This window comes from Trichomonas vaginalis, chromosome V (genome assembly GCF_026262505.1).
Source record: "Trichomonas vaginalis G3 chromosome V, whole genome shotgun sequence".
NCBI lineage: Eukaryota > Parabasalia > Trichomonadida > Trichomonadidae > Trichomonas > Trichomonas vaginalis.
In genome coordinates this window covers 30,057,015-30,084,027 of record NC_067207.1, presented here as the reverse complement: position 1 = coordinate 30,084,027, position 27,013 = coordinate 30,057,015, and the positions used below count along the sequence as shown (strand labels likewise).

Here is a 27,013-nt window from a genome sequence, read left to right as displayed (position 1 = left end):
GAAATAATCAAAATTAATTAGATTCAAGATTTTAATAAAATATATGGTAACACATCAAAAAAGAAACTAGATTTTAATATAAAACAATGGAAGAAAGATATTCAACGAGAAGATTTCAATAGCTATTCAATTCTGCTATTTATCATTATTGTATTGCCAACATGTAATAAGAAGTTGAAAATTGGGATTTTAGATAATTGAGAACTCATTCAATCTTCTTAAAAATCTGATTTTTTTCTGATCTTAACACTTTTTTCAAAGCAAATTCAATTTAATTCGCACTTTAAAAATAATAATTGCAAATGTTATATCAAAAAAAATTAAAGCGAAAAAAATTTTGACTAGACTACATGAATCTTATGCTGTGCTTTAGCAATCCTTCATCCAATCTGTAAGATGACATTAAACCAGCAGAATTATTTTACTGAAACTGTGAGAATAAGAAAAACCCGAGTTCTTTCACACCAAATTTAGATTTGAATAATAGTTGATTTAAACGCTTAATGGACTTCAAAATGAGAATGAACATTGCGTATTTCAATTCAAAATAAGGTATTATTTTCAGAGAATGTTGTCTGTAAATTAATCCATTAGAATAGATATTATGTTATTCAATAATTATATGACAACAGCAAAACTGAGATCCAAATTATCTACACGAATAGTATAATCCAATATTTGTTGTACAGATCTGCCTGATATGAAATGTTGTTGGTCATTTTGATATAGACATTCTAATATATTGCATTAAAAGCAATGAATATGTTTTCGAACTAGTTTTAAAAATCGATTTTGAAAAAATAATAATAATTTTATAAATAATAACTCTATTCTTTATTTTTCTTTGACTGTGGGCATGGAGTATAGTTATCCCAAATGCCTTCGCCATTTTCTGGAAGTGCATCCCAATCTGCTTCACTTGAATCTTCATTTGGAAGCTCATCATTGCGTAAAACGAAGCATGTTGGCATAACCTTTGTATATGCAACCTTTGCAGCTTCTTTAAGTGTCTTTGATGTATCAAATAAATGAATTGTTCGAGAGCAGCATAATGAAGCAACAATTGGAGCGCTAGGATGCTTGGCAAGGTCAACAATACCACCAGTCATGCCGTAGAATGATCTGTCAACTTTAACATTTGTAATTTTATCTTTTTCTTCGTCGTATTCAACATGTCCATAGCGGAATTGGCCGGATGTGTCTCCAAAAGCAAATATATTATCGCCAAAGTTCCTCATAACAATTGCCGGGAACTCTTCGAAAACTTTAGCGCGAACAATGGGTTCACTGCCAGCACGAAGGTCATAAACAAGAACTCCACCTTGTGCTTGGCCAACAAGGAACATTTTATCATTGTAAAACTCAATAGAAGAATCATCATCTTTTAATGGAATTCCTAGCTCATCATTTGGTGGTGGGGCTGATGTCCAGATGTCTTTCTGTTGCTCAACATCGTAAACAACGCATCTGTCATTAATTCTGCCGTAAGCTGCAAGATTTTCGAAAGAATTAGCGCATGATGCTTTGATTGTATCAAATTTAGTAATAACTTTCTCTTCATTGAATACTGCAACATATCCGTTGAAGCATCCAACGAGTTTGTCTTGATATCCATGTAATGAAAATGATTTTGCTTGTTCTCCGATGTCTAAAATAGATTTTCTTGTGTTATTTTGGAATTCGAAGAATGATGCTTTACCTGAATCGTGAATGACTGCTGCTTCATCTGGATTAATCATGTAAAGTCCTCCAATTCTCCAGTTTTTGTCTGAAATTTCATCATCACTGCCGCCAATAGTGCAAATAACTTTATTCTCCCATACATTAATTACGCGAACTTTACCATATGCGTCAGTAACAATCGCGTGCATAATTTTTGGACACTTTTTTTTGGAGGCACTTTCAAAAAATTTATAATTTTAAGAATAATATATAATACATTTTTATGTATAGATTTCAAACAAATGTTTGATTTTGCTCAAACTCCAAAAATCTTGTGGATTTTTCTTGAATTCAATTGTTATTGTAACTTTATAAGTTGGTTTCACCAAAACATAGTGATTCATAAAGTATTTGCCCATAAACTCTGATTAGTTCATAGATATATTTTTCTGTTATTTGGAGTTATATTATGAGTCATAATAAACTTAATTCTAGAGAAACCACTGATAGATATGGCATTGCATTATAGCTCAAATCATTAAAGATTACCTTAATAAAAAATATAAAATAAAGGTGACCAAACTATTTTTTGAAAGTCCGCCATAACTTTAATGGTACTATTTCAGCGTGTACAATGAATACAAAAATTCTAAGAGTGCCACATAAAATAGTACTTTAGACTTGAGTTAATGCTACCAAGCAAATGTTAAAAAGATGACTTTAGTGTTTTGATAATCAAAGATTAAAATCATTATTGTCTAAATCAATAATCATAACGACAGAAGTTAATGTTTTTTCATAAGTGCTTTAAATCCACTTTAAAGTATACCTCAAAAATCAAAATATCAAAAAAATTGGCCGATAGGTTTGGCTTTAATTTTGTCTGCTTTATGATTTGATATGATGTTTAATTTTAAAAGTTAGCCAAATTCACCAATAGATTTTTGAGATTTGCAAATACTCAATATTTTCAGCGTTTATTTTATTAAAACTATTGGTGTATATATAAATTGATATTTACTTTCTATTTGAACCTTCATTTAGCTAATGATTAATAATACAGATTCATCTAGTCCTTATAAGAGAATTTTGAATTTGTATAATAAAAAAACAAACAGATATAGCTTACACTTCTATAATAAAGATACCTTTTATAGAAATCAGTATGAAATGTGTTTTGGCTTATTGGAAGCATATCAGACATAATCGCCATAATCAAAAAATCTATATACCCAATAAGTAATAAATTTGTCGATATAGATTTTCCATAAAATTAGTTTTTAGTCTGATCTTAAAATAAATTTAATTTTTTATAAAAAAAATCACATTTAAAAGTACCTTTTTAGTAGCTCGAAATCCTGTTGGTGGATTTCGGGCGTACTTCAAAATTAGCTTTTCTTCTACATATGCAAGCTATATTTTAAATATGGAGCAAATCGGATCGGCGAAAGGAGTTTAGTTACCTTTATATAAAATAAAAACGTTAATGAAAAAAATTGTATATCACAGACTAAAGCATCAGAATCCTAAACAATGCGCAAAGTTAGATCCGGTATTATTTAAGATTAACAGAAATTTTCAAAAAACCTTTCAAAAGAATGAGAGGAGATTCATATGTAGTGAACAAAAAGTAAGCATTTAAATTCGAATTTACTGATGCATTAGTGAAGAAAGATTTTTGTTAATTGATTTGAAAATCAAATCTTTAAATCGTGTTTGTATCATCGTTGTCATTTTCGCTTGGCAAGCCTAACCGATTCTTGCACATATTACCGCAGCGAAGTCTTTTTTCGACGGTCAATCTTCCACGGGTTCCTTCCATGCAGGATTTAACGCATGTGAGCTGGTTGTCATCCATAAAGCCAAATCCGTTGTGTGATCTACGTGGGTAGTAACGGAACATTAACACACAAGCGAGGAGAAGTAAGAACATTTTAAGATATTGTCAAATTGACACTAAAATCTTGTCAAATTTGACAATTCTCAAAAACGAATCTATTTCTATAAAACAGATTCAAAAATGAGATTCTTGATAGAAATATGTTGTTTTTCCAAATTTTCTCTTTTATCTTATTTTGAAATTTTTTCATTATTCTAGGAAACATTGATTTAGAACCTATCAGTACAAATGAATATTTGTCCAAACAGGTAAATTCATATCATGTACCCTTTGTGCAGATTATGCTCAACTTTTAATAACGAATTGAATGAAAATTTGTTCTTTTGGAGCATTTGAAGCCAAAATTACTTATGTAAACATTATTTTCTCAATTTCATATAATTTATCACATCTCATGCACTAGCAATTCGAATTGATCATAAATTAATCAGATTGAATTTGAATAAAGATAGGATCTATGCTCTTTGAGATAAAAGCCATGATATACCAGTAAACTTAATGAATCAATTGGAATTCAACTCAAGAATATAAAATTTAGATCATTTATAAAATATTAGAGTGAATTCTTTCATGATAAAGTGTAACAGTAATTGTAGTGCAAAATCATAAAGAAATAATGTTCAAAAATTGGAAAAAGCACTGGAATTTAAAAATTGTAAAAATATTGAACTGAACATAAAGAAAATATGTATTTATACAATTGTATTCGATAAGATAGAATATTTGTAAACAAAAAAATCAGAAAAAAAATTAATTATTATCATTTTCGCTATAACCAGTACTTTGAAGTGCCAATTTGAAATCTACTGGTACAAATGGTGTTATTGGAGGTGTAATCTGTTCTTTGACGACACTCTCTCCTTCGCCAATTGTTTCACAGTCGATACTCAAAATGAATGGCTTCAAAATACCGTGTTGGACCAAGACATTTGCTGTCTGGGGTTCACTTTCAAGTAGGAAAACGGCGTAAGAAGAATTCTCTTCCACGGTAAATGGAACTCCAAACGGTTTGCATTCGATTGCCTGGTTTTCTTTACCGACGAAACTGACCTCTATGATCTTTACTTCTGAATGTGCCTGGAGAGAACTTATCAATTCGGCAGATTTAGTTTCTGGATTGTAAATAACTTTCAATTCAAGGATATCCATAACAGTAAAGTCAGCAGAGGCCTTTACTCCGTTAGCTTCGACATGTAATGTTCCGCTATGTTGAGCCAAAATTGGCAAAATCATTGTATGTCTTCCAACAGGGACATTTTCGAATGTTAGACCTGTTGTCGGCTCAATCATACCTCCATCTTGCAATCTAAGACGCGCTGTATGCGAAATAAGGCCTGAAACTGTCAATGCCAAGTTTGGAATTGTTGCATTTGCAGTTACAATGATTTGCGCGTGCTGGGTTCTGTTGGGGAGGAGGTATTCTGGCATATCGATCGCCAGTTCAACGTCTTTTGGCGATGGATTTGCAATAAGAATGATATCATTAGGAGGAAAAGAGATAATGATCTGTAAATCTTTGCTGCGGAAACCAACAACTTGAGGAGTATTGAATGCTTCATGGAATGCTCCCGTAAGTCGTAGTTTTGCACCGTCATATAAAACTGCTTCTTTGCAGGTGAACCAATTATAGACAATTTTGTTCTCCATGTGATGGTCGTGTCTCACGTTATCGAATCCGATGCAGAAAAGCTCGACAGGAAGCTTTCCTGGGAAATCCCAGTTTATTTTCGCTTTTATTTTACCGTATTTACCAATAGTAAACGGTTTGTAGTCAAGACTGATTTTTATTGGGAGGGATGTGTTTAAATAAATGGTCGGACCTTTGTATCCAGTCAAATTTTCTTCCAAAATGGAAAAAGCAAGGTCGTAGTACTTCGTAGCCTTCGCAGCTAAAAAGTTGAACGCACAATTAAGCTGTAAATCCTTTGGAAGCTCTGACATCTGTTCTTTTGTAATATCAGGTAGTAAATTGTAGTACCCGTACTTAACAAACGTAGAAATCGCTGTTTGGAAGAGTTGCATTTTATCTTTCGTTAATTTTAGAAGCTCAAAACATGCCAAAGCCTGAATACGAAATAGTGCCAAATTATTTGCGACATTTATCAGAGTAGTAAGTTTCGAAATTACTTCTTTGATGTAAGAGTCTTGGGATTCGACGATTCTTGATATAACTAAGAAGCTATTACTGACTTTTGTTTTTTCTGATGATTTTACAATATTAAACAGGGTCTCTAACTCTCGGAGATACCAGTTTGTCGTGGAAATCATGAACTTGCTGAGCTCCCCGCCTTCATCTGACTTACAAACCGCAATAATATTTGTCAATGCCTGGCAAAGCCAATAATGGAAGGCAGGTTCAGGTGCGTTATAGAAAGCATCACCGCTATTGGCACATCCGTTGATGTAAACAAGGAAATCCAGGGCTTTTTTCACGCATGAATCGGTTCTTCTCAAATGTTTGAGGTTTTGGATTTCCCTCTTGAAAAGTACGTATAGGATATCGTAATGTCCGGCCATGGATTCGACAATTGCTTTTTCATAGTCTTCGATTTGAGTTGTAAAGTCGAAAGGATAGGAAAATGACTTGTCTGAGAAGAAGGATTTGAAGAATTTAGGTGAATTTTGAATAACTTCAAAACTCATTTGAGAAAATTCGATTGTTCGATTATAAAGAGTTGCTTGTTGATAAAGAAGTGATAGATTTACGTAGGTACGGATTGTATCGACACTATCGATTTGTCTGATGTTATCTTTGAGGAAATTAATTCGATCTTGATAAGAATTTCGAATTTCATCGGTAACGGCTGCCCAAACTTTCGCCATTTCTTCTTTTGGAATTCCTTCGGATGAATAAAGTACTGTCATGAGTTTTGGAATCTCTTCATTAAGAAGTTGATAAAAACTGTTGAAACCGCTGAAAATATTCTTTGATTTTGTAATTTTTGGATCATTAATAAACACAACAAGTGGATGAATATATAATTTTGTATTTTGACGCAGCCATGATCTAATTTCTTGCTGGAATTTCGAAACGTAGATCTGTCTTGATGCGCAACTGAATACATAAAGTAATGCATGTGGTGCCTGTGTAATTTCATCAAGGCTTAAATTTTTATCGCGTGGCACATACTCAGGATCTAATTGTGCAGCGAGATTGACACCGTCATCAAATGTACCTGCGAGATTTTTCGGAGCATTTTGTCGAAAGGACTTGAAGAATAGCTCGTAATCATCATTATTTGCTTTAATGACAATCTTAGGTCTCAACATGATGAATAAAAAAATTGACAATATTTTCAGGGGGAATTGAAAAATAAACACTGGGGATTCATATTGTAAAAACATCTTTTATAATCTATACTATATGGTAGTTAATATTTTCATAAAAAATTCAATTTTTATTTTGGCAGTATTAAAAGTGACAATAGAAGTGCTTCAACCATAAAGCAAGCAATATTGGACTTATATTTTAACTATAAATTTGTTGATTGCAATATGGGTTTCACACGTTGTGAAATGTTCCAGTTCGAAGATTTTTCTGATTATTATATTTGATTTTGATTAGACTATGTGTTTAATAAAAAGAAAGATACAATATTTTGTGTTTTCAAAAATAAAATTGTTTGATACATTTGAAAATTACGTATTAATATTATATAGCAATTTTTGATGAATCTATGAAAAAATACTGAAAAAACAAAATTTCAATAAAATAAAAATTAAGCTCATATTATTTAGGATTTTATAGTCTATTAGATTTCTTTAAACAAAACATAGATAATTCTCTTCACAAATTAAATAATTGATATCAAAATGGGCAAAGGTATGAAATTTTCATCCCTCGTTATTCTTATATATGCTATCACATTCATCTAAGCATATTCATATATCCAAAAGTCTGTTATAGCATTATACATATCCAAAATATTGTACCTAGAGCAAATACTATATAAACATAGAGCTATCTGATTTTATATTTGTTTTATAATACTCAAGAGTAATTAATTATCGTTTGTAATGCATGGAATTGGTTTATAATGAAGAAAATTGTATAAATAATGTTATTTAATAAAAATAAACAGAACCAACAGTCGAAAAACAATAAGTTCCGCAAAGTAATATAAATATTTAGGAATTTTGAAGAAAAATAAAAATTATTTGATTTTATAATATAAGTTAGGGGTTAAATATCTTAAGTGTTATATTAACCATTATGTATTAAATATAATAAACCACTTCAAAGGCAGGCAGCACCTTCATAAGGCAGAATTTCATTCAAAATTACATAATTGGTCCAATGTGTCATAACGAATAACCGTCGGGAAATTACCATTGAATTTTTTGTTCTACTCATTATCCTGATTTTAAATAACTTAATTTGCAAAACATGTGTCAGAATGGTTTCTATGAGTTTTCTCTAAGGGTTTCGTTTTGCGAAAAAAACGTACAATACGCAATTTCGCTAAAAAAACATTTAGCTAGCAATTTCGACCTTTGACTCCACTCAAGACGTCACTTTTTTAATTTTGCGGTATCATATTTTTGGAAAATCTTTATGAATATTATATAAAAAGTCTCTTTAATATCTATATTTCATATTTTTATCGATTTTTAAAGTTTTTGCGAAAAGTATTCAATTATTTTTGCTATTTGGTCGGGTAAATGTCAGATTTGCGACATTTTCTGATATGATATTCAGATTCTACGTTGATAATAATGCTTATAGAACCCTCTTGCTATTGTGTCAAAATTGCGAAACCGATAGCAAAAATATCTCGCAATATCAAAATTGAGATATTGAGTGAATTATGCATTATAGAGATTAAAAATCTGATTTGTGAAAACATCTCATCAGTTTCTAGCTAATTCAAAAATCTTTACTATCTTATTCGATTAAAATGAAAAGGGAATAGTTTCATTATGCTTTAAATGACAGCCTTATAATATAATCATAGTTTTCGCTCAATATGCAGCATTTTTTTTTCGAAATCTATGGTCAATATCCTAAATACTGATTGCTTTGCATTCATATCTCTTACATTTTCTATACCCACATCACTATTCATTGCTATTCCTATCTTTTTCATTTTTGTTTGTTTCTCATAATAGTAGTATATATGATGGGTTGTGTGACTTTTTTTGTAAACGTAAGAATTCATACAATATCGAGCGATTTTGTATCATTTTTTTTAACATATGAAGTAAAAAATGTATGATTCTTACGGTTTTTTATTCTTACATTTTTGAATAAATCAAGATTTAAAAAATTTTCAAAATTGTAAGACATTTACACTCAGCCCATACATAATGAAATAAAAAATAATTTTTTTTAAAAATCATTTTAAAATAATTTATTTTATCTTTTATAAAAGAAGCTATATATAGATGATGTCAGATATTCCGCGATTAATTAAACATTGTTTAAATCCTGAATGGAATCAATGAATTCATAATCAAAGACCTCATAAACGAGAAAAATAAATGAGAAACTAATGATTATTTGAATTTATGAAATCAATTATTTGATTCATTCTTTCTTCAATCTCTTCTATTCTTTTTGTTAAATCATCAATTTTCATTAATGAGGTGATTCTTGATTGGGGAATAGATTTCAAACTAACCACTCCTTTTATTTTTGAAATTTTGAATCCATCAACTTTAAACATTTTATTCAATTTACACGTTGTCAATTCTTCAAATAATTTTTTATTATTGGCATAATAGTCATTAAATTCTTCAACAGATGAAAAAATTTTTGTTTCAGTAATTGGTTTAACAACGTTTATTTTTTGTTGAACATTTTCACTTTCATTTATTTCTTCCTCCCCTGTTTCCTTTATTTTTAAAATCGGTTTCATTTATGATTAAATAAAAATTAGAATATAAGTGATGAAATATATTTTTTAATTAATATTAAATCAAAAATGGCGGCAGGATTCTTTAAAAAATTATGGGATGGAATTAAGAAAGCTGCGGGTTGGGTTTATAAAAAGGTTATTAAACCTGTTGCAAACTTTTTGGCACCAGTAGCGAAAACGGCAGGAACTATCATAGGTGGAGTATTAGGTACTAAAGCAGGTAATCCAGCGATGGGAGCACAAGCGGGTAACGCAATTGGTGGAATTGCTGAAGGAATACTTAATAAAATAGGAGGTAATAGTGGAAAAATAAATATTATTTTTATCTTAGTATCGGTTGTAGTCTTTGATAAACTTTTTCTCCTTTATTTAAAATTTCTCTTATTGGGGCAGCTTTTGGTGTTATTGATTCAGCTACGTCACTAATTGCTTCTTTATTCTTAAATATCCAATTTGCTCCTTCTTCATTGTTTCCCAAACTTTATCGCTCCTCTTTTTACTTTATCCCACAGTTTCTTAAATATACCTGCAGCCATAGTTGATTATTTCATTAAAATTAAAAATTCATTTTCATCTTTTAATTTTGATTTTTTATTAATAAATGACGACTAACTATTTGTGCCAAACACTAAACCGATTAATGGAAATGTGTTTCATTCATTCGAAAAGATAAATGAAATATTCGCAAAGAATGACGGTAGAAGATATTATAGAGAACTTGAAAGTTCATGCTATGACTCTGATGCTCCATATTTTGATGATAAACAAACTCATTTAAGAATTACAAATCCAGCTCATGATGTGAACCAATTAGGTGACACATATATTAAACGCAAAGTTAAAGCAACTCTAGTTTCAAATAAAGCTTTCACATGTGATGCCGCTTTTAAATGCATGCGTTTATTCGTTGGTTACAAATCATCAAATCAAAGCTTTAAACAATTAGAAGTAGAAACCGAAAGAGGTGATGCCGGTTATCTTCAGATGGATTGCGCCCGTGAATCTTTCGCATTTGCAACATATAAACCAAAATCAGAAAGGAAAGTTAAAAAGTTTGTTCATTCGTTATATAATAATGTTCAAAAATATGATAACTCAGTATGTGGTAAATATATTGACCCTTCAGAAGTTTTCAAGAAAGCAAATGAAGAAGTTGATGTCACTTTTGATATGATTATTCCGGTAAATGATTTGTTAGCATTTCAGGCGTTCGATGATTATCCTAAATCATTTGGTGATATCATTCTTAAATATTATGTTTTCAGGGATACTTTAGTATTTTGTCAGGTTGACCCGTTAAGAGTTGCTGATTTACAAAATTACGTTTATGAAAAGATAACTGATGAAAATTATGAAAAGATTATGAATCATGTTTATAAATATGATCGCAAATTCCAACAAATCGGACTTCCTGCCAAATTAATTACAAGCTTAGCCGCTACATCTGCTGACGCAACAGTTGATGACGTTATTATTTCATGCACAAAGATGGAAGTTTTAGAGGATAAATGCATTACACCAGGATACGGTTTAATTGAAGAATCAGTTAAAGCAATACCACGTTTATTCAGTAAGGAAGATCCATTCATGATTCCAGCTCAACATATTGACGTTCGTTCACTAAATGGAGGTTGCATCACTCCTGAAGGTATTAGCTCAGATTTCTCATACGCTCTTCATAATGTTACAGATGTTGTGTTAACATTTCCGAAGAATGCAATGCAAAGAACAGTTTTAGAAAATCCAATGCTTCGAGGTCTTCAGGTCACTATAGATTCCAGAAACTTCCCCGATCAAGCGATGACCACAGTGGGTGACATATTCTTTACACGTATGCTTCAAGCTTCTGATTTAGATGGAGTGAATGAATGCACAGAAGAATACGAGGACTCATTAACTAGACCACTGAATGCAGATGATGGCACGCCATTAGCTAGAACATGGAAAGACCAAACTTCATTCTTATGCACTATTCCAGTTCAACGTGATGGAGCGGGTATATTCTTTGATGGATTAGAAACTTTCAACTCACAAGTTACAGTACAAGTGAAAGCTTATCCAATCATTCAGGGTGAAAATGACACTTACTGTTCAAAGGTGACAAATCCTCCTCAGGTTTGGTTTACTAGGACTACATATTGGACATGGACACCGGATGAAGGTTTGAAATATCATCCAACAGGTACACCACCACAGTATAGAAGTTCATATGATGAAATATTGATGAATAGAAATGTTTAAAATTATAAATTTATTTTTGATTAAATGGATTTAAATTCATCCACCCCTTATGAAGAATTAGCAGGAGTATATAATACATACGTAGATGATATGATTAATGAAGCATTGAGTGATAATAGAAATGCTCTATCTAAGGAAAAATTAATGAAAATTCCATATTCTGAATGTTACTTAAATTCAATCACTGCAGCAATTGGTAAACAAAATAAAGGTAAAACATTAACGATATTAAAACAAATTATCATTATTGCTAACACTTCCCCCTATTCACATGTGTTAATTTATATCAACCGTTCAGGTTCACCTTCAGATGATACATTTGAATCTTTAAAGCATTTAATCAAAATTCCAATTATTTATTTATCACAAGAAGAAGCAGAAGATTATTTAAAAAACTTTTTAATGTATAAAGAATTATATAATACAATCAAGAAGCAAGGATTAGAGGATAAAATTATTGATAAACAACGGGATGAATTATTTGAAACACTTTCTATTTCAAATTTTGATAAGAATTTTTGCATTCACTCATTTTTCTAGATGATGCAGTGAAATCAAAACTAATAACAAATGAGAAATCATATTTTAATCAGTTATTAACTCAATGTCGACACATTCAGTGTTCATTCTTTATGGCTGTTCAATACTTTCAAAGCATTAAGCACAAACATTAAATCAAATCTATCAACCCTTTTCATTTTCAGTGGTTTAGTCGTCAACAGTTGAACGTTATGCTTTATCAAGTGAATTTACCAATGAGCATTAATGAACTTTACACACAATATCAACAATTAGGTGAACATGGAAAAATAATAGTTGATTTAAATAAAGGAGTGTTAAATTTGATTAACTTTTTATAATTAATTTTTATTTTTTATTTATAATTAAACATGACAGAAATAGCAAATCTTCTACAGGTTCCATTAAAACAAGGAACAAACAAAAAGGGTGCATATAATAGAACTATGAAAGTTCCTGATGGAATGAAAGAATTAGTTCATATTGTTGCTGGTCTTCAAAAAGATGTTAAACAAATGAGAAACGTTTTAACATTACCAGAAGCTCAAGCATATGCCAAACGTCATGGTCCAAATTGGGAAGCACACGAAGCAGACATTACGGGTCCAAATGGAAAACCTGATGGTATAAATGAAGTTTTCGTTACTGATGGTCAAGGTAATATTAAAGTCATAAATGGTTATAAATTAACTGTATCTGATTATCCTAAACGTAAAGCATATAATGAACGTTATCCTATGCAATTTGATGAAAATGGAAAAGCTGTTAAACAATACATTGGAGAAGGTGAAAATGGTCCAATTAATTCATACCGTCATAATCCATATTCTTATTTCAATGAAGAATTAAATGCTATTGAAGAGGGACCGGATGGATTACCACGATATGTTAATCAGTTTGATGGTCAATATGCAAATATTAGACCCGAAATTTCAGCTAAGAAATTCTTTAAAGTTGCTTTATTCGATCCAGTGTTCAATGAACAGAAAGAAGCAATGAAAGCAGAATTTAAACCAATTCAAGTGGCAAGAATTTCTTCATCTTCACTTTCAGAAGCGTTCAAGGAATTGATAAAGAAACCACTTTATTCTCAACAAGGTTATAACTTTGATTTAATTAAAGAAAGTGATAGACGTAAATTAGAAAAATCAGATGGTTTTAAGAATGCATGTAATGAAATGATTAAAGATATTGTAAATGATAAAATAAGACTGGAGAAACTCAAATCATTATCAATAACATAATTGGTGCAGTTACAAAGAAAGTATAAGCAAACAAGGATGAACCTTGGGATATTACCGTAACAACTAAATAAAACTTTAAATATATTTTTCTTTTTTTTATTCAATTATAAATGAGAAGACGTTTCACAAGTCAAAAGAACACAAACGCAAAAGCAGAGATTACGGTTGGTTATAACGTAAATGATGATAAATCACGAATTATTCAAAATGTTAAAGTTAATGTTAGTCCTGAATTAACAAGGTCAGCAACTCAACCAAATTTATTAACTCGTGACTTACCGAAGAATGAGGAGAATGAAGAAAACCATGAGAATGGAGACCCAATCATTTTATCTGAACCGGTAAAGAACCCGTTGAAATTCCCACATATCCAACATACCCAGCACCACTTGATAACCCATATAAAATAGACATTAATTCTGAATTAATGAAAATTTACCGTGATATAATAATTAATAATTATGATTCAATAATAAATTTAATTGATCAATCTGGTTTAATTATTTTACCTTATGAATCATTAATTCACATTATCGCCATTCTTTGTGATGTTCAAGATTCAGACGTTAAGATTCAATTTTTCATAGATGATGAGGTTTCATGCTGCGGAACAGTTGCAAAAATAAATCCTATAAAGGATATTAGCACAATTAAGATATCAAAGAATGGAACAACAACTGAACTACATTTAACTTATAATAACATATACAATAAAATAGTTGATGAATATAAAATATCACTTGAAAAATTCTTTGTTAAGGCTATTTAATATTCAAGCATTAACATTATCGAATAATAATCTTTGAATCATAATCAATAATAATTGACCTTTCACCAGTTTCTATCGTTTGTTTTATTTCTTTTTGTTTCCCACTATCTGGATCAGTCATTGTAATTGTTTTTGTTATAGTATCAGCTTTATCTTTAACTTCAATCTTTTTTCCATCAGGATATTTAAACCAAAATTCCAAAAATTCGATATTGTCAATCTGTTCATATTTTAATCTATCAATTACATTTTTAATACCATCTGAAAATCTTATGAAATGGTCATTATATGGGTTTGATTGAACTAAATTTGAATGAAGTGAAATATAACCTGATGATGAATATGACATTGACTCATATTTTCTGAAAACACTAAAATTTATAACATGAATGAATTTCTTATTCGTTGAATTTATGAATTCTTGAGGTAATCTTATTCTAGTTTTATTTATCACTGGAAAATAACGCTTTACCATATTTTTAATTGTAATAAAAATGTCAATTATCAATATTATTTCGAATAATAACTGTGAATTAAATTTAACAGTTAGTGGAATTTATAATGTTACTCTCGTTTCTGTGAGTGGTAAATTTAATCCCATTCTTTTAGACCCTTCAGATTATATATCATTTATTAAAGATGACCATGAAAAAACGTATGATATGTATATAAATAATGTGATAACGAAATGGGATATTAACACGATTTTAAGTTATTTAAATGAATCATTTATCATATGGTATGAAGAAAATTTTAAATCAAAACCCGATAAACTTTTTGAACTTGATGAAAAATAACCTTATTAAATTCCCGCTGAAAATTAAATTTTGTACTCCTCATTTTCGTTCATTGTTGGGGATATTAAATTTTGAAAAAGATGTTGGGGATGTTTTGTATTCTGACACTGGTTCCAATTTCATTTTAATCAAATGTGATAAAGTTAATACCCCAATGAGATTTTCACATCAAACATTAGACCCTAACTCTTACCCATCAATACAAAACATTTTATCCATCAACTTAAACACATTTTCTTTATCATATCCGTTTCAATTATCCGGGAATTCATTTATTCTTCATTCAAAAGATTTATCAAATATTAAATTTAGAATAACTGACCTATTTGATTGTGATTTAGAATTTATGAATGAAATATTATGGCAATTTCAAATAGAAAAAATAGCTGATGAGATAACGGATTAAATATTTATTTTTAAATCATAATAAATGATTAAACAACAGCAACCACAGCAACTTAAGGCGCAAAGCACCCAGGTCCCTCAGACCATTACATACGCCATATATGCATATAATTCAAAGACGGCAGAACAAACGCAAAGGTTGAAATATGGAGATTTGGAGATAGTATTGAAAAATGAACATTTCGAATTCGTTTGCAAAGGTGGTGCAGTGATATCAAATATAAAAGAAATTTTATTTATGAATTCAAAAATTAAAGGAATAACGGATGATATAACATCAATTCCACCAGAAGAACAAAGATATTACGCATTAAATGCATTTCCTAAAGTTTTGAAGATTGGAAGATTTAATTTAAATGAGGAATTCATAAAAGGTTTCCTAAATGACATAATGAAGAAAGCAGATAAGGAATATGTGGCTAGTGAGTTAATGAAGAAAGCAGATAAGGAATATGTGGCTAGTGAGTTAATGAAGAAAGCAGATAAGGAATATGTCAACAGTGAGTTAGAGAAGAAGGCAGATAATGAATATGTGGCTAGTGCGTTAGTGAAGAAGGCAGATAAGGAATATGTTAATGAAAAAGATAATGAAATTAAAGAAAGGGTTGAATGGTATCATGAATGGACATCAAATATTTTAAAATCTAAAGCAGATACAGTGTGGGTTTCAGGATGTTTAGACCTTAAAGCAGATACAGGGTGGGTTTCAGGATGTTTAGACCTTAAAGCAGATAAGGAATATGTCAACAGTGAGTTAGAGAAGAAGGCAGATAATGAATATGTCAACGGAATATACCAAAGTTTGATAGGAACAACTGAAAATATTGAAACTATTGTTGGTGACTTTTCTGTCTATGAAGAAATAAATATTTTAGATGGCAATTGTACACTCCTTAAAAAATGGTATACGGTGTAAACTCATTCCGAAAAATAACAATGAAATGTATGTAAGCTATATAAAGAATGATGGTACACAAGTTAAAGTTCCATTAGACAACAACTGTTACTTAAACTTATATGGAGACGAACAAAAGAAATATTTAAGAGTTTATGAAATGACAGATATGACATTGTCTAACCTAGCTCCAGCACCATATTATTATGACTATGGAGATGACGAGAGAACACCACATGTAGATGAACAAAAGTTAACATTATATTTAGATTATTATAGATATAAAAGATATAATGCAATAGAAAAAACGAGAATAGTATATTATTATATAGATGACAAAAATAAATATTATAGTCAAGATTTTACCTACCCTGAAAACATAAGATTATATTATAAAAAATATTCCGACACAAACCAGAAGAAACCTGAAATAGTTGCGCTATATTTTAAGTTCAAAAGAGACAATCCTATATTATCTCATATGTTTGATTTAATGAACCCAGTAGGTTCTATTTATACATCTATGGATGCGAGAGGTCCTCAAGCAATGTTTGGTGTTGGTGCATGGGAACAAATAGTCGACAGGTTTTTGTATTGTGCAAACTCTTCAAAGGAAATGGGTGGAAGTAAAACGATTACAGGTGAAAATTTACCTGCACACAGTCACTACATAGATTTAAGCACATCTCAAGCAGGTTGGCATAAGCATAGATATTGGGATTGGTCAGGAATGACAAAAGGTAAAGGATATGATGTTAAAGATAACGTTAAGTTTGCTATAAATTGTTACTGGAGTGACACTCAGGGAGAAGGAAACCATACACATTTCGTTTCAGGATATACACAAACAACGGGACAAAGTAAAGACTACATGCCACCTTACATGACAGTTTACGCATGGTATAGAGTTCAATGAACGCTCAATGTTTGTGAAACAAACTTTAGGAGCTCCAAAAGAGTGAACGGCATAATTTAAATTTTTATTTTAGTATAAATGAAGATTCTACCATATGGTGTTATTGGAAGAGATAAAGATGGAAACCCAATATTTGATCCAAAGTTAAAATTAAAGTTACTGACAAGACAACAACTTGAAAAGTTGCTGAAACCAAAACAGGATGAGAAAATGAGAAAGAAAAAAATTTAAATGATGTAATTTTATTTTTATCATAAATGACAAAATTAATTAAGCCAACTATTTCTAAATTAATGATACCAATGAAATCATTTCGTGGAGTAATTATCCCAGGTTCTTCACAATTAGCCAGGGCAAGTGTTGGGACTCAAGGTGGAACATTAGTGAATCCATTCAAATTATTTACTAAAGATGAACTTAATAAAATGATGACAAAATAACTGATAACAAAATTTTATTTCACTGCTACCATGTTACCGGGTGCTACCAGGTCAAATAATTTCTTTTAAAAATAGTGACAACATGACATTTTGACAACAACATAGGAGGAAGGCAATAATGAATTATTTTTGAAGAACTGAAGGTGCTACCATGTTGTCATATTGACGACATGACATTGTGTCAACATCACGAGAGGAAGGTAATAATGAATTATTTTTGAAGAACTGAAGGTGCTACCATGTTACCGGGTGCTACCAGGTCAAATAATTTCTTTAAAAATAGTGACAACATGACATTTTGACAACAACATAGGAGGAAGGCAATAATGAATTATTTTTGAAGAACTGAAGGTGCTACCATGTTACCGGGTGCTACCAGGTCAAATAATTTCTTTTAAAAATAGTGACAACATGACATTTTGACAACAACATAGGAGGAAGGCAAAAATAAATTATTTTTGAAGAACTGAAGGTGCTACCATGTTGTCATATTGACGACATGACATTGTGTCAACATCACGAGAGGAAGGCAATAATGAATTATTTTTGAAGAACTGAGGTGCTACCATGTACCGGTGCTACCAGGTAAATAATTTCTTTTAAAAATAGTGACAACATGACATTTTGACAACAACATAGGAAATTTGATGTAGCCCAAAAATAAAGTTAGTTTTAAAATTATATTTATTTTTTTATTCCTACATAAATGACAGCAACAAACAACAATAGTGACTATATCGTTTCTGATGAAAAAGTTATTGATTCATTAGTTGAGGAATTAGTTATGGCAGAAACTAAAACCCTCAACGAAAGAATTGGTGAAAACACGATTGATTTACATAACTACCTCAAACATGATGGAGGAAGAGGAAGGAAAACTGGTATGGCTTTATTAGTAAATAAAATTTCAAATTTAACGATTATAGATGTTGATATCAATAAATCATACGATGATGAACTTAAAGAAACAGTTAGAAAAGACATTTTATCAAAACTTTCGGATGAAGATGTTATCGTTAAAACCGCTTCTGGAGGTCTTCACATTTATTGCAACACTAATTTCTTCTATGCAGTTTCGAACAGAATGATTAAATGTTATTCCTGCAATGATTATGATATTGATATCATGACTTCTATGGATGATTCAAAGCGTTCATTAGTGGTTATGGCTGATTCAAGAGTTCGCAAGAATGCAACAGAATCAATCAATACATACTCATTCATTCGTGGAAGTTATGACTCAACATTAACCAGAACAGTGAATGATATATTAAATGATTTGAATATTAAGGTAAAAGTTGAACAAAAGAATGAAGAAATAAAGAGTATAATGAATGAAAACAAAAATGTAAACATTGACGATAAACTTGCTCAGAGCATAGTTGATGGCATCTGTGATTTTGAAGTACATAATGACGGTGGAAACATGAATTTAGAAAAAGAAGTTACATTATTCACACTGTTTCAAGCAATTAATTCGTTACCTAATCATTTAATTAATGAAGCATACGATAACGTTTATAACTTCTGCAATTTAACAGAAAATGCAAAAAATAATTTTGAAAATGCACGTGATAGATATGCACATTTAATGACTTCTCCATTTGTTTTAGTGAAGATTCTAAAACTATATCAAAAGGAATATTATGATGAATACGTTTTGCCTTTATTACGTAAGCCAAAAATAACATTTGATATAAAACTTGATGACTCGTTTTTGATAACAGATATTAGACGCAAGGCTGAAAATCATCAGTATAAAAACAGTTCTGAAGTAATTGAGGATTTATCACGTGTAATCCGTTTTGTAGATTGTGGAAATAAATACTTCATTCAAAAGGACTATAATATCCACGACAAAATGAATCAAATATCATTCGTTCTTCAATCAAACATGAAAGAGTCACTCAAAATGATTAAATTTTTAAAGAAGAAGGTAAAACAATAACAGCATGGGATGTACTACTAAATCAATTGTCTTCATTTAACCGTTAAGGGTGTTTGCTTTAAATCTGATTCTCCAGATGTTTTCTCAACGTTTCAAGGTTATAAATACAACGTTCTCGAAAAACCAGATTACTCAAAAATTGAGATGTTTTATGGATTTCATTAAAGAAGCCATTTGTGATAATAACGATGAAGTGTATAAATACCTTCTCGGGTGGATTGCATCAATGATTCAACATCCTGGAATCAAGAATGAAACAGCAATTATTTTGAAAGGACTTCAGGAACAGGTAAAAACAGATTTACAGACATATTTCTGAACTTCTCGCCGGTTATTCATGTAAAAAACATTACTGAAATAAGTGAGCTAACGGTAATTTCAATTCAGTAGTTGAGAATAAAATGTTTCTTGTACTTAATGAACTCAAGAATGTAGGTGAAGACAGACTCGCAAACTTCAACGCTTTGAAATCAATTATTACGGATAATGAGATTAGAATTAATGAAAAGAATCAACCCAGAAGAACTGCTCAGAATGTTGCCAATTTCATTTTGGTAACTAATAACGTCTACCCTGTCAAAATTGAAGTTGGAGACAGAAGATACGTAGTTTTAAGAGTTAATGGTAAATTTAAGGGTCAATTTGATTATTTCAAGAATTTGATGAATTCATGCACTAAGGAATTTTATGATAATTTACTGACGTATTTTATCAATTACGACCTTTCATCATTTAATGTACGAATCATACCGATGACTGAAGCCAAACAAGATTTAATTGAATTATCATCAAATCCTATAGATGTATGGATAAATACACATTATGATGAATTGTGTGCAGGTATGACGTGTGAAAATGCTTTATTCTGCAAACCATCAGACATGAAAGACAAGAATTTTCAAATGAGTATTAAGGATAAATGTGATAGGAAACATAGAAGAATAGACGGTAAACAAACATGGTGTTATGTTTTGAAAGAAGAAATGAAAGGATTATATAAACAGGTTGAACCAAACGATAATGAGGATTCATTTACTGATGATGAAATACCTGTAAATGAAGCTTTATAAAGTGTGATTTGAATTTATTTTTGCCTTCCTCCTATGTTGTTGTCAAAATGTCATGTTGTCACTATTTTTAAAAGAAATTATTTGACCTGGTAGCACCCGGTAACATGGTAGCACCTTCAGTTCTTCAAAAATAATTCATTATTACCTTCCTCTCGTGATGTTGACACAATGTCATGTCGTCAATATGACAACATGGTAGCACCTTCAGTTCTTCAAAAATAATTCATTATTGAATAACCTAAAACCATTAATGAAAACATTAACGATAACATCAAATTTAATTTTTATATAAATGGATACCCCACAAGCTTAAAATTTACCACGAATCATAACAAGGGAGGAAATGATAAAAATGATGCAAGAACTAATTAAAAAACAACAAACCACGAAAACCGAGAAGATGAGGAATAAAAAATTAAATTTGGATTGAGTTTAAAAATTCATCTTTATTAAATTCATCTCTTCCAATCAATTTATTTATTCTATTAAATTCTTTTATTTTTGCTTCACTCAGTTTAAGGATTGAACGATAAGTTTCTAATTTTTCGATTATTTCTTGATCGTTTTCAACCCCACCACATTGCGGCTTCTTTTTGTAATAGCATATTTTTGATTTAATTCTGTTTAGTTTCTTTTTATATTCATCGTCTGGACTCTTGGCTGCTTCGTTGTCACTCATTTCTTACGAAATAAAAAAATTAAATATTATTTAAATATAATGGAGTAATAAAATAAATCGGAATTTCTATTAATTTATTGTCAACTTCAACTAATACATTACCGTTAATATATCTAACAAATTCAGCTATTGTGTCAAATCTTCGTCTTCTTTTTGTCATTGATTTATCAGTTTTTCCATAATCGAGATGAATCAAAACTTTATCCCCTTGTTTAAAATTCATGAGCCCCGAATTAATTTGTTCACGTTTAACATCATTTAACCTTTCCATTTGCTTTCTAATATATTCCCATTCTTTTGAAATATCATTTTTCATTTCCACTGGTTTCATGTTTATAGTTCTATGCCATGTATTATTGTAATAATATACTAACTGCTGTATGATGGAGTCATGATTTCCATCCCAGTATATCTGACCGTTAACTCCTAACGCATCTCTAAGAGTTCTCATTACCACATCAACTATTTTATTATGAAACGTATATGGAGAGGATGAAAAGTAAAAATTAATTTGTGGGAAATAATGAGCCATAGCTGCCTGAAATCCTTTATCACCATCACCCCTGATATTATCTACTCTTTCATGATCTAGTAAGTATTGAATAGCTCTTCTTGTTTCATGTTCTGTTTTCCCTTTCACCGGAATGCAATATAAATATCTTGTGTTAATGTTAATGGCAAATAAATAAGTAACGTTTCCTTTTGAATATTCCAGATGATCGATTTCGTATGAATATGGATATAGTGCAAATGAAGGGCGACTAAATTTTTCCTTTAACGGTTGAATTTTCGGGTCAGTTGGTTTATTTAATATCTTGAAACCCTTTTTAAAATCTTTTTGCTTCTTTAATGTTTGAAATGGATATAATAAAGTGAATGATGAAGTATTAACTGAAGGAGGAGGTACTACTGTTGGAGGTTTTGGTGTTGCGAGTGGTTTAATTTTATCTGCTTTGATTTTGAATGATGAAGTTTTGGATTTCATTCCTCCTTCCATTAATTCTGGATGTATTTTATTCATTTGTTTTAAATATGCTGTATATAAAGGTTTGATATACTTTCCTGCTTCGAGTTTATGTTGAAGGATGAATTCCAAAAGTTGATCTTCATTCAAAAGTCGGGCTGAATGTGGTTTAACTAATGAATCATAAATTAAAGCTCGTGCATCATTTATGGTCTGAATGACCTGGGCATTTTGTTCCTTTGGCTTTTGTGGCTCAGGATTATATAAATTATATAATTCATCAATATCTTTTTCTGTTAATACTTTATTTTTGAAATCTTTCAATTGTTTAAGTTGTGATTTAGTTTTTCCCTTTTTATATTCATTATTTTCAATTTTGTCTTTAATTTTAGAAATTATTCTTTCATGATATTTCAAAACTTCATTTTTATAATACAGATAATAATAATCCATATCATCACTCATTATAATGTTATCATATCCTTGGAGATATTCTTTTAATTCATAATAACTAAGAAAATTTTGATCACGTATTAAATTATCAATTAAAATTTTAAAATCTATTTCATCCATTGGAATTTTAAAATTACCAGCATCATCATCATCATCCAATAAAATTTTAAAATCATCCATTTATATAAAAATAAAATAAATGTTTTAAGGGCGCCCACCTCTTTGATCAAGAATCAAAACCATCATTCAACGGTTCCTTTTGTCTCTTCTGTGGCATTTTATTAAAAATAAAATTTTAAATTGTATTAAATAAATGGCATACAACATCCATTTTCACAACATACAGCCTTAGTGTGTGCTCCTGTTAATGCAGTCTTACCGATTGTTAAGCGAGTCATTGACCCGTTTTTAAGTTGTAAATTAATATTCTGACCATCAAATATCACTTTATCATTTATTATATCCAAATAATTTTTAGGTGTTAATTGTTTATTTTGTCGTAAACTAACACCTTTCATTTTTTGTGCAATCTTTTTAAAATCACTTCCATCAATTGAACCGTTGAATGATGTATAACACTTGGGGCATAAAGCAACCATGTTATCACCTTGTTTCTCAATTGCTAAATCCAATAACTTCTTCTCATGTGCTTTTTCTTCAGCTTTATTCTTTAATTTAGGTTTAAATTTCTCATCAAAACAGAAGAAATCAAATGGTGCGAATTTGAAAATGTTTTTATCATAAAATTGTTTATCGGTAACAATTGCTTGAAATGCTTGAGTGTTAGGAAGATTTGGATCGCCAGCGATTGCCCAATAAGATGAATCAGTATCACCTTCAATGAAATGAAAACGATTAAGATTCATACATTTATACATAGAATCATAAATGAAAACCAAATACCAGTATTTAGCATTATCTAAAGTGAAGAATGCCTCTTGTAAACATGTATCACATCTATAAAATCTATCTTTGAGCATCACTTGATACGTATCCTCTCCTATTTCTCTTATGTTTTTAAACTTATTTGACATACATGCAACGCGTGCCTTCTGTGCATTCATTATTTTAGTCTTTGTGTAATTTTGTGTATTCATTGCATCGTAACCATATGATCCATTAAGCGAAATCTTACAAAATAAACTTTTTCCTTTATTTCCTTCTAATTCAGCCTTTTGTCTTTCGTTCATAAATTTGTTCGCAAATTCATTAAAACAAGTGTTTTTAGTAAATGTTAAAATTGATTGAATGTCATCGATGATAAAATGAAATCTGTCGATTAGATACCAAAGATAATAAGAAGAAAATGGTTGATATTGGTTGTGTGTTGATGCTAACTGAGTTAATTTTCTCTGTTTCTGGTCAACTGGTAGATTGTTTGATTTCATGTAATTATACATAAAACTGCCAATTGTTTTTTCATCTGTGATAATATCTAAGTTTCTTATTATCGGTAAAAAGTTTATGTAATCATTAATGTATTTTTCATCAATGTGACCCTTTACTTCAGCCACGAATAAAGTATTTTTCTTTCTAATAATTCCCAGTGCTTTTGCTTTCTTTGTTGCTGTATCACAAATGATAACACCATTCAATCTTCCCGGCATATACATTTTATGGTCAGTATATTGAATGAAATCATGAGGATTAGATGAAAATGATGAAGGATATAATGAATTAAAATCAACACCAACGAAATGAGTCATAATGTTGGTGGTGTCCTCATTTGATACAGTTTTAGTTTCTGGACTATATGAAAGTCTATTAATGTGCGTGATTCCTTTAAGATTAACACGATGTTGAACATTTGATAGACCACCAGTAATTCCATTACGGAGAATGTGATAAGCTTCAACTGAATCTAAAGTCATTGGTAAATTATTTTTTAATGCATAATTTCTTAAATTGATTCTTAAACGTTGAACATCTTCATCTTTATTTGATTTTACGACATTGCAATAACAACACATTAACTGACAATTTTCTTTGGTATGTGGTTCTTCATTATCGATTCTATCCAATGTTGGTTTATTTACATATGTAAACGCTTTACCACACATTTTGCATTTAGATGAAAGGATTAAATCGTGATAGTATTGAAAATCATCCATTGAAACATTATTTTTAGTATCTCTTTTCGCCTTTTCATCTTGTTTCTTATATGAATCAATTTTATATTTCCAATACTTTTTTGTTAATTCAAAACTTGATTCTATCTCTTCCTCAGGATATTTTTCATTAGGATTAAAGTCTTTATATGCTAAAGCGTAACGAATCATTGAAGCATTCGATGATAAAGAAAGATTATGAAGCATATCAATTTTATAAACAAATGTTTCTTCAATAATTTTATCGATTGGGTCAATCATAATTTCAACATCTTTATTGCAATAATGAATAAAATATTCTAATCTATTCTCAAAATTTTTAGCATCATTGAGATATATTTGATAATCACTATCTGATATAGTTTCTTGAGTTAATGCTGAATAAAATGAATCTTGAGTGAATGGTTCCACTTTATATAATTCTTCTTCGTAATTCTCTCATGTGATGAATTGATAAGGGAAAAAGGATTTAACACGTGATTTATTGTTTCCGAAATCTTGAGTGAATTGGTCTAATGTTCCCCCCGCTATATAATTTCTGATGTCAATAAATCTTAATTCATATGGACAGTTTGTTTTCTTTACTATGACTTGCTTAAATTGAGAAGAAGAACCCAGCATTGATTTTATTTTCCATTTTGCAGTGTTTAAATCATGAAGAATTAAATTTAAATCAAACTTTCCCGAATTAAAACCAATGATATTCACTTTATTAAATTCTTCATCTAAAAGCTCTTTCATTGCTTCCTTTTGTTTCTCATTTAATGTATGAGACAAAGCCCCCACCGTTTGCGGCTTCAATAATTCTTCATATTGACTCATATTTGATTCAACAACTAATGAACAGGTTGAAAATAAAAACTCAATCCAATCAGAAATAAAAGAATCACTCGAAGTTAAGCAAAAATTCCTCGTAAATGTTTTATCGTTTAATTTAACCGTTGATGATACCATGAATGGTTTTAAGTAAGCATTCAAAGTTGCACACTCAGAAAGTTGTAATTCTTCTTTAGTCTCTAATGTTTCAAAGTCAAAAGTAATATAATATCTTGTTGGTTTATAATATTCCTGCAAATTATGTGCTAATAGCCACTGATATATCTTCTGTTTCGTAATATGTGGTGCATATGGTTGTTGTGTGTTTTGCAATTGAACGTCTTGAATTAATCTTCCATTATTTTCTTTACATTTCTCACAATGTTTTAAAAATCTTCTTTGGTTTTTCCTTTCTGGATCATCACGGATAGAATATACTTCTTCTTTGCAAAAGGGGCAAACTTTATATCCTGTGAGTGCTTCAACGTCTGTAATTCTGTCAGCGTGACGTTTTCCACATGGACTCTGTGTTAATAAAATATTTACTGTTTCAAATTCTGGATCTATCATTATTGATTCCACTAATGGAAAGTCTACCTTGTTAATGTCTACGTCTTCTGGTTGAGGGTCACAATAATAAAAATCAATATTAACGTTTAACATTCTTGCTAACCTCTCACTTTCTGATGAAATGTCAAATCCTTCATATGCATCTATGGCTTCATTTAAATAACTTCTACGAGTTTTAGGATTAACACCATCAGGAATGTTATAGAAGCGTTTAAATAACCTTCTACCTTCGGCTCTTATTTGATTATCATTCATTTTAGCTGTTCCGTTTTTGTTCATTTATGTAAGAATAAAAATTAAAAAATAAATAAAAATAAAGTTTATTTTTTAAAGCCCATAAAATGAATTAAGAACACATAAATTTTTATCATCCGCGACGTGACGAATACATTTTAATTTACTCAAGAATGCGTACCCTGATACATTAAATCTAATTCCTGTCTTATTTAATTTCACAACTTTGAAAAGGAATGTATGAATAGCTATAAAATGATGAGAAGATGTTTTATGGGTTGCTTCCATTTTTTCTGAAATAAATGAATAAATATAATGTTTATACGTTTTCATATCTTTTATATTCTTAATAACGAATGGTATTGACCTTTCCACTTCGTCTTCCTTCGGTGCTGTTCTTTCATATGAAACATTATTGGTATCTTCAACAATGAAACCACAATCACATAAAATTTTATATGTTCCAATGGTTTCTTTTGATATTTTATCTAATAAATCAAAAACTTTATCAACACCCGTGCATTT

The 27,013-nt window shown here is 30.1% G+C and overlaps 7 protein-coding genes and 2 pseudogenes across 9 annotated transcripts, besides 2 other annotated features; 3 read left to right on the top strand and 6 right to left on the bottom strand.

Annotated features, from left to right (window-relative positions):
• Positions 1-825: 825 nt before the first annotated feature.
• Positions 826-1,878, bottom strand: TVAGG3_0428590 (Nop seven associated protein 1 family; the record flags this gene model as incomplete). The annotated part of the gene is made up of 1 exon (XM_001327484.1): positions 828-1,871. One exon carries the CDS (start codon positions 1,869-1,871, stop codon positions 828-830), a length of 1,044 nt encoding a protein of 347 aa, XP_001327519.1.
• Positions 1,879-2,231: 353 nt separating this feature from the next.
• Positions 2,232-3,129: a mobile genetic element.
• A 238-nt stretch (positions 3,130-3,367) lies between these two features.
• On the bottom strand, positions 3,368-3,595 carry TVAGG3_0428570 (uncharacterized protein; the record flags this gene model as incomplete). The annotated part of the gene is made up of 1 exon (XM_001327483.1): positions 3,368-3,595. One exon carries the CDS (start codon positions 3,593-3,595, stop codon positions 3,368-3,370), a length of 228 nt encoding a protein of 75 aa, XP_001327518.1.
• A 644-nt stretch (positions 3,596-4,239) lies between these two features.
• On the bottom strand, positions 4,240-6,847 carry TVAGG3_0428560 (uncharacterized protein; the record flags this gene model as incomplete). The annotated part of the gene is made up of 1 exon (XM_001327482.2): positions 4,313-6,832. One exon carries the CDS (start codon positions 6,830-6,832, stop codon positions 4,313-4,315), a length of 2,520 nt encoding a protein of 839 aa, XP_001327517.1.
• Positions 6,848-11,085: 4,238 nt separating this feature from the next.
• Positions 11,086-22,940: a mobile genetic element.
• TVAGG3_0428550 lies at positions 12,918-13,450 on the top strand (annotated as a pseudogene). The gene has a single exon. A coding segment is annotated over exon 1 (533 nt).
• TVAGG3_0428540 (phage tail repeat-like family) lies at positions 16,337-17,206 on the top strand (the record flags this gene model as incomplete). The annotated part of the gene is made up of 1 exon (XM_051233709.1): positions 16,337-17,206. One exon carries the CDS (start codon positions 16,337-16,339, stop codon positions 17,204-17,206), a length of 870 nt encoding a protein of 289 aa, XP_051103439.1.
• On the top strand, positions 19,821-20,646 carry TVAGG3_0428530 (annotated as a pseudogene). Its single transcript has one exon. A coding segment is annotated over exon 1 (826 nt).
• Positions 21,363-22,940, bottom strand: TVAGG3_0428510 (integrase core domain containing protein family; the record flags this gene model as incomplete). Its single annotated transcript, XM_051233708.1, has 1 exon — positions 21,363-22,940. One exon carries the CDS (start codon positions 22,938-22,940, stop codon positions 21,363-21,365), a length of 1,578 nt encoding a protein of 525 aa, XP_051103438.1.
• Positions 22,941-23,065: 125 nt separating this feature from the next.
• TVAGG3_0428490 (DNA/RNA polymerases family) lies at positions 23,066-25,129 on the bottom strand (the record flags this gene model as incomplete). The annotated part of the gene is made up of 1 exon (XM_051233707.1): positions 23,066-25,129. One exon carries the CDS (start codon positions 25,127-25,129, stop codon positions 23,066-23,068), a length of 2,064 nt encoding a protein of 687 aa, XP_051103437.1.
• Positions 25,130-25,306: 177 nt separating this feature from the next.
• TVAGG3_0428480 (DNA/RNA polymerase superfamily) lies at positions 25,307-26,533 on the bottom strand (the record flags this gene model as incomplete). Its single annotated transcript, XM_051233706.1, has 1 exon — positions 25,307-26,533. One exon carries the CDS (start codon positions 26,531-26,533, stop codon positions 25,307-25,309), a length of 1,227 nt encoding a protein of 408 aa, XP_051103436.1.
• Positions 26,534-27,013: the final 480 nt, after the last annotated feature.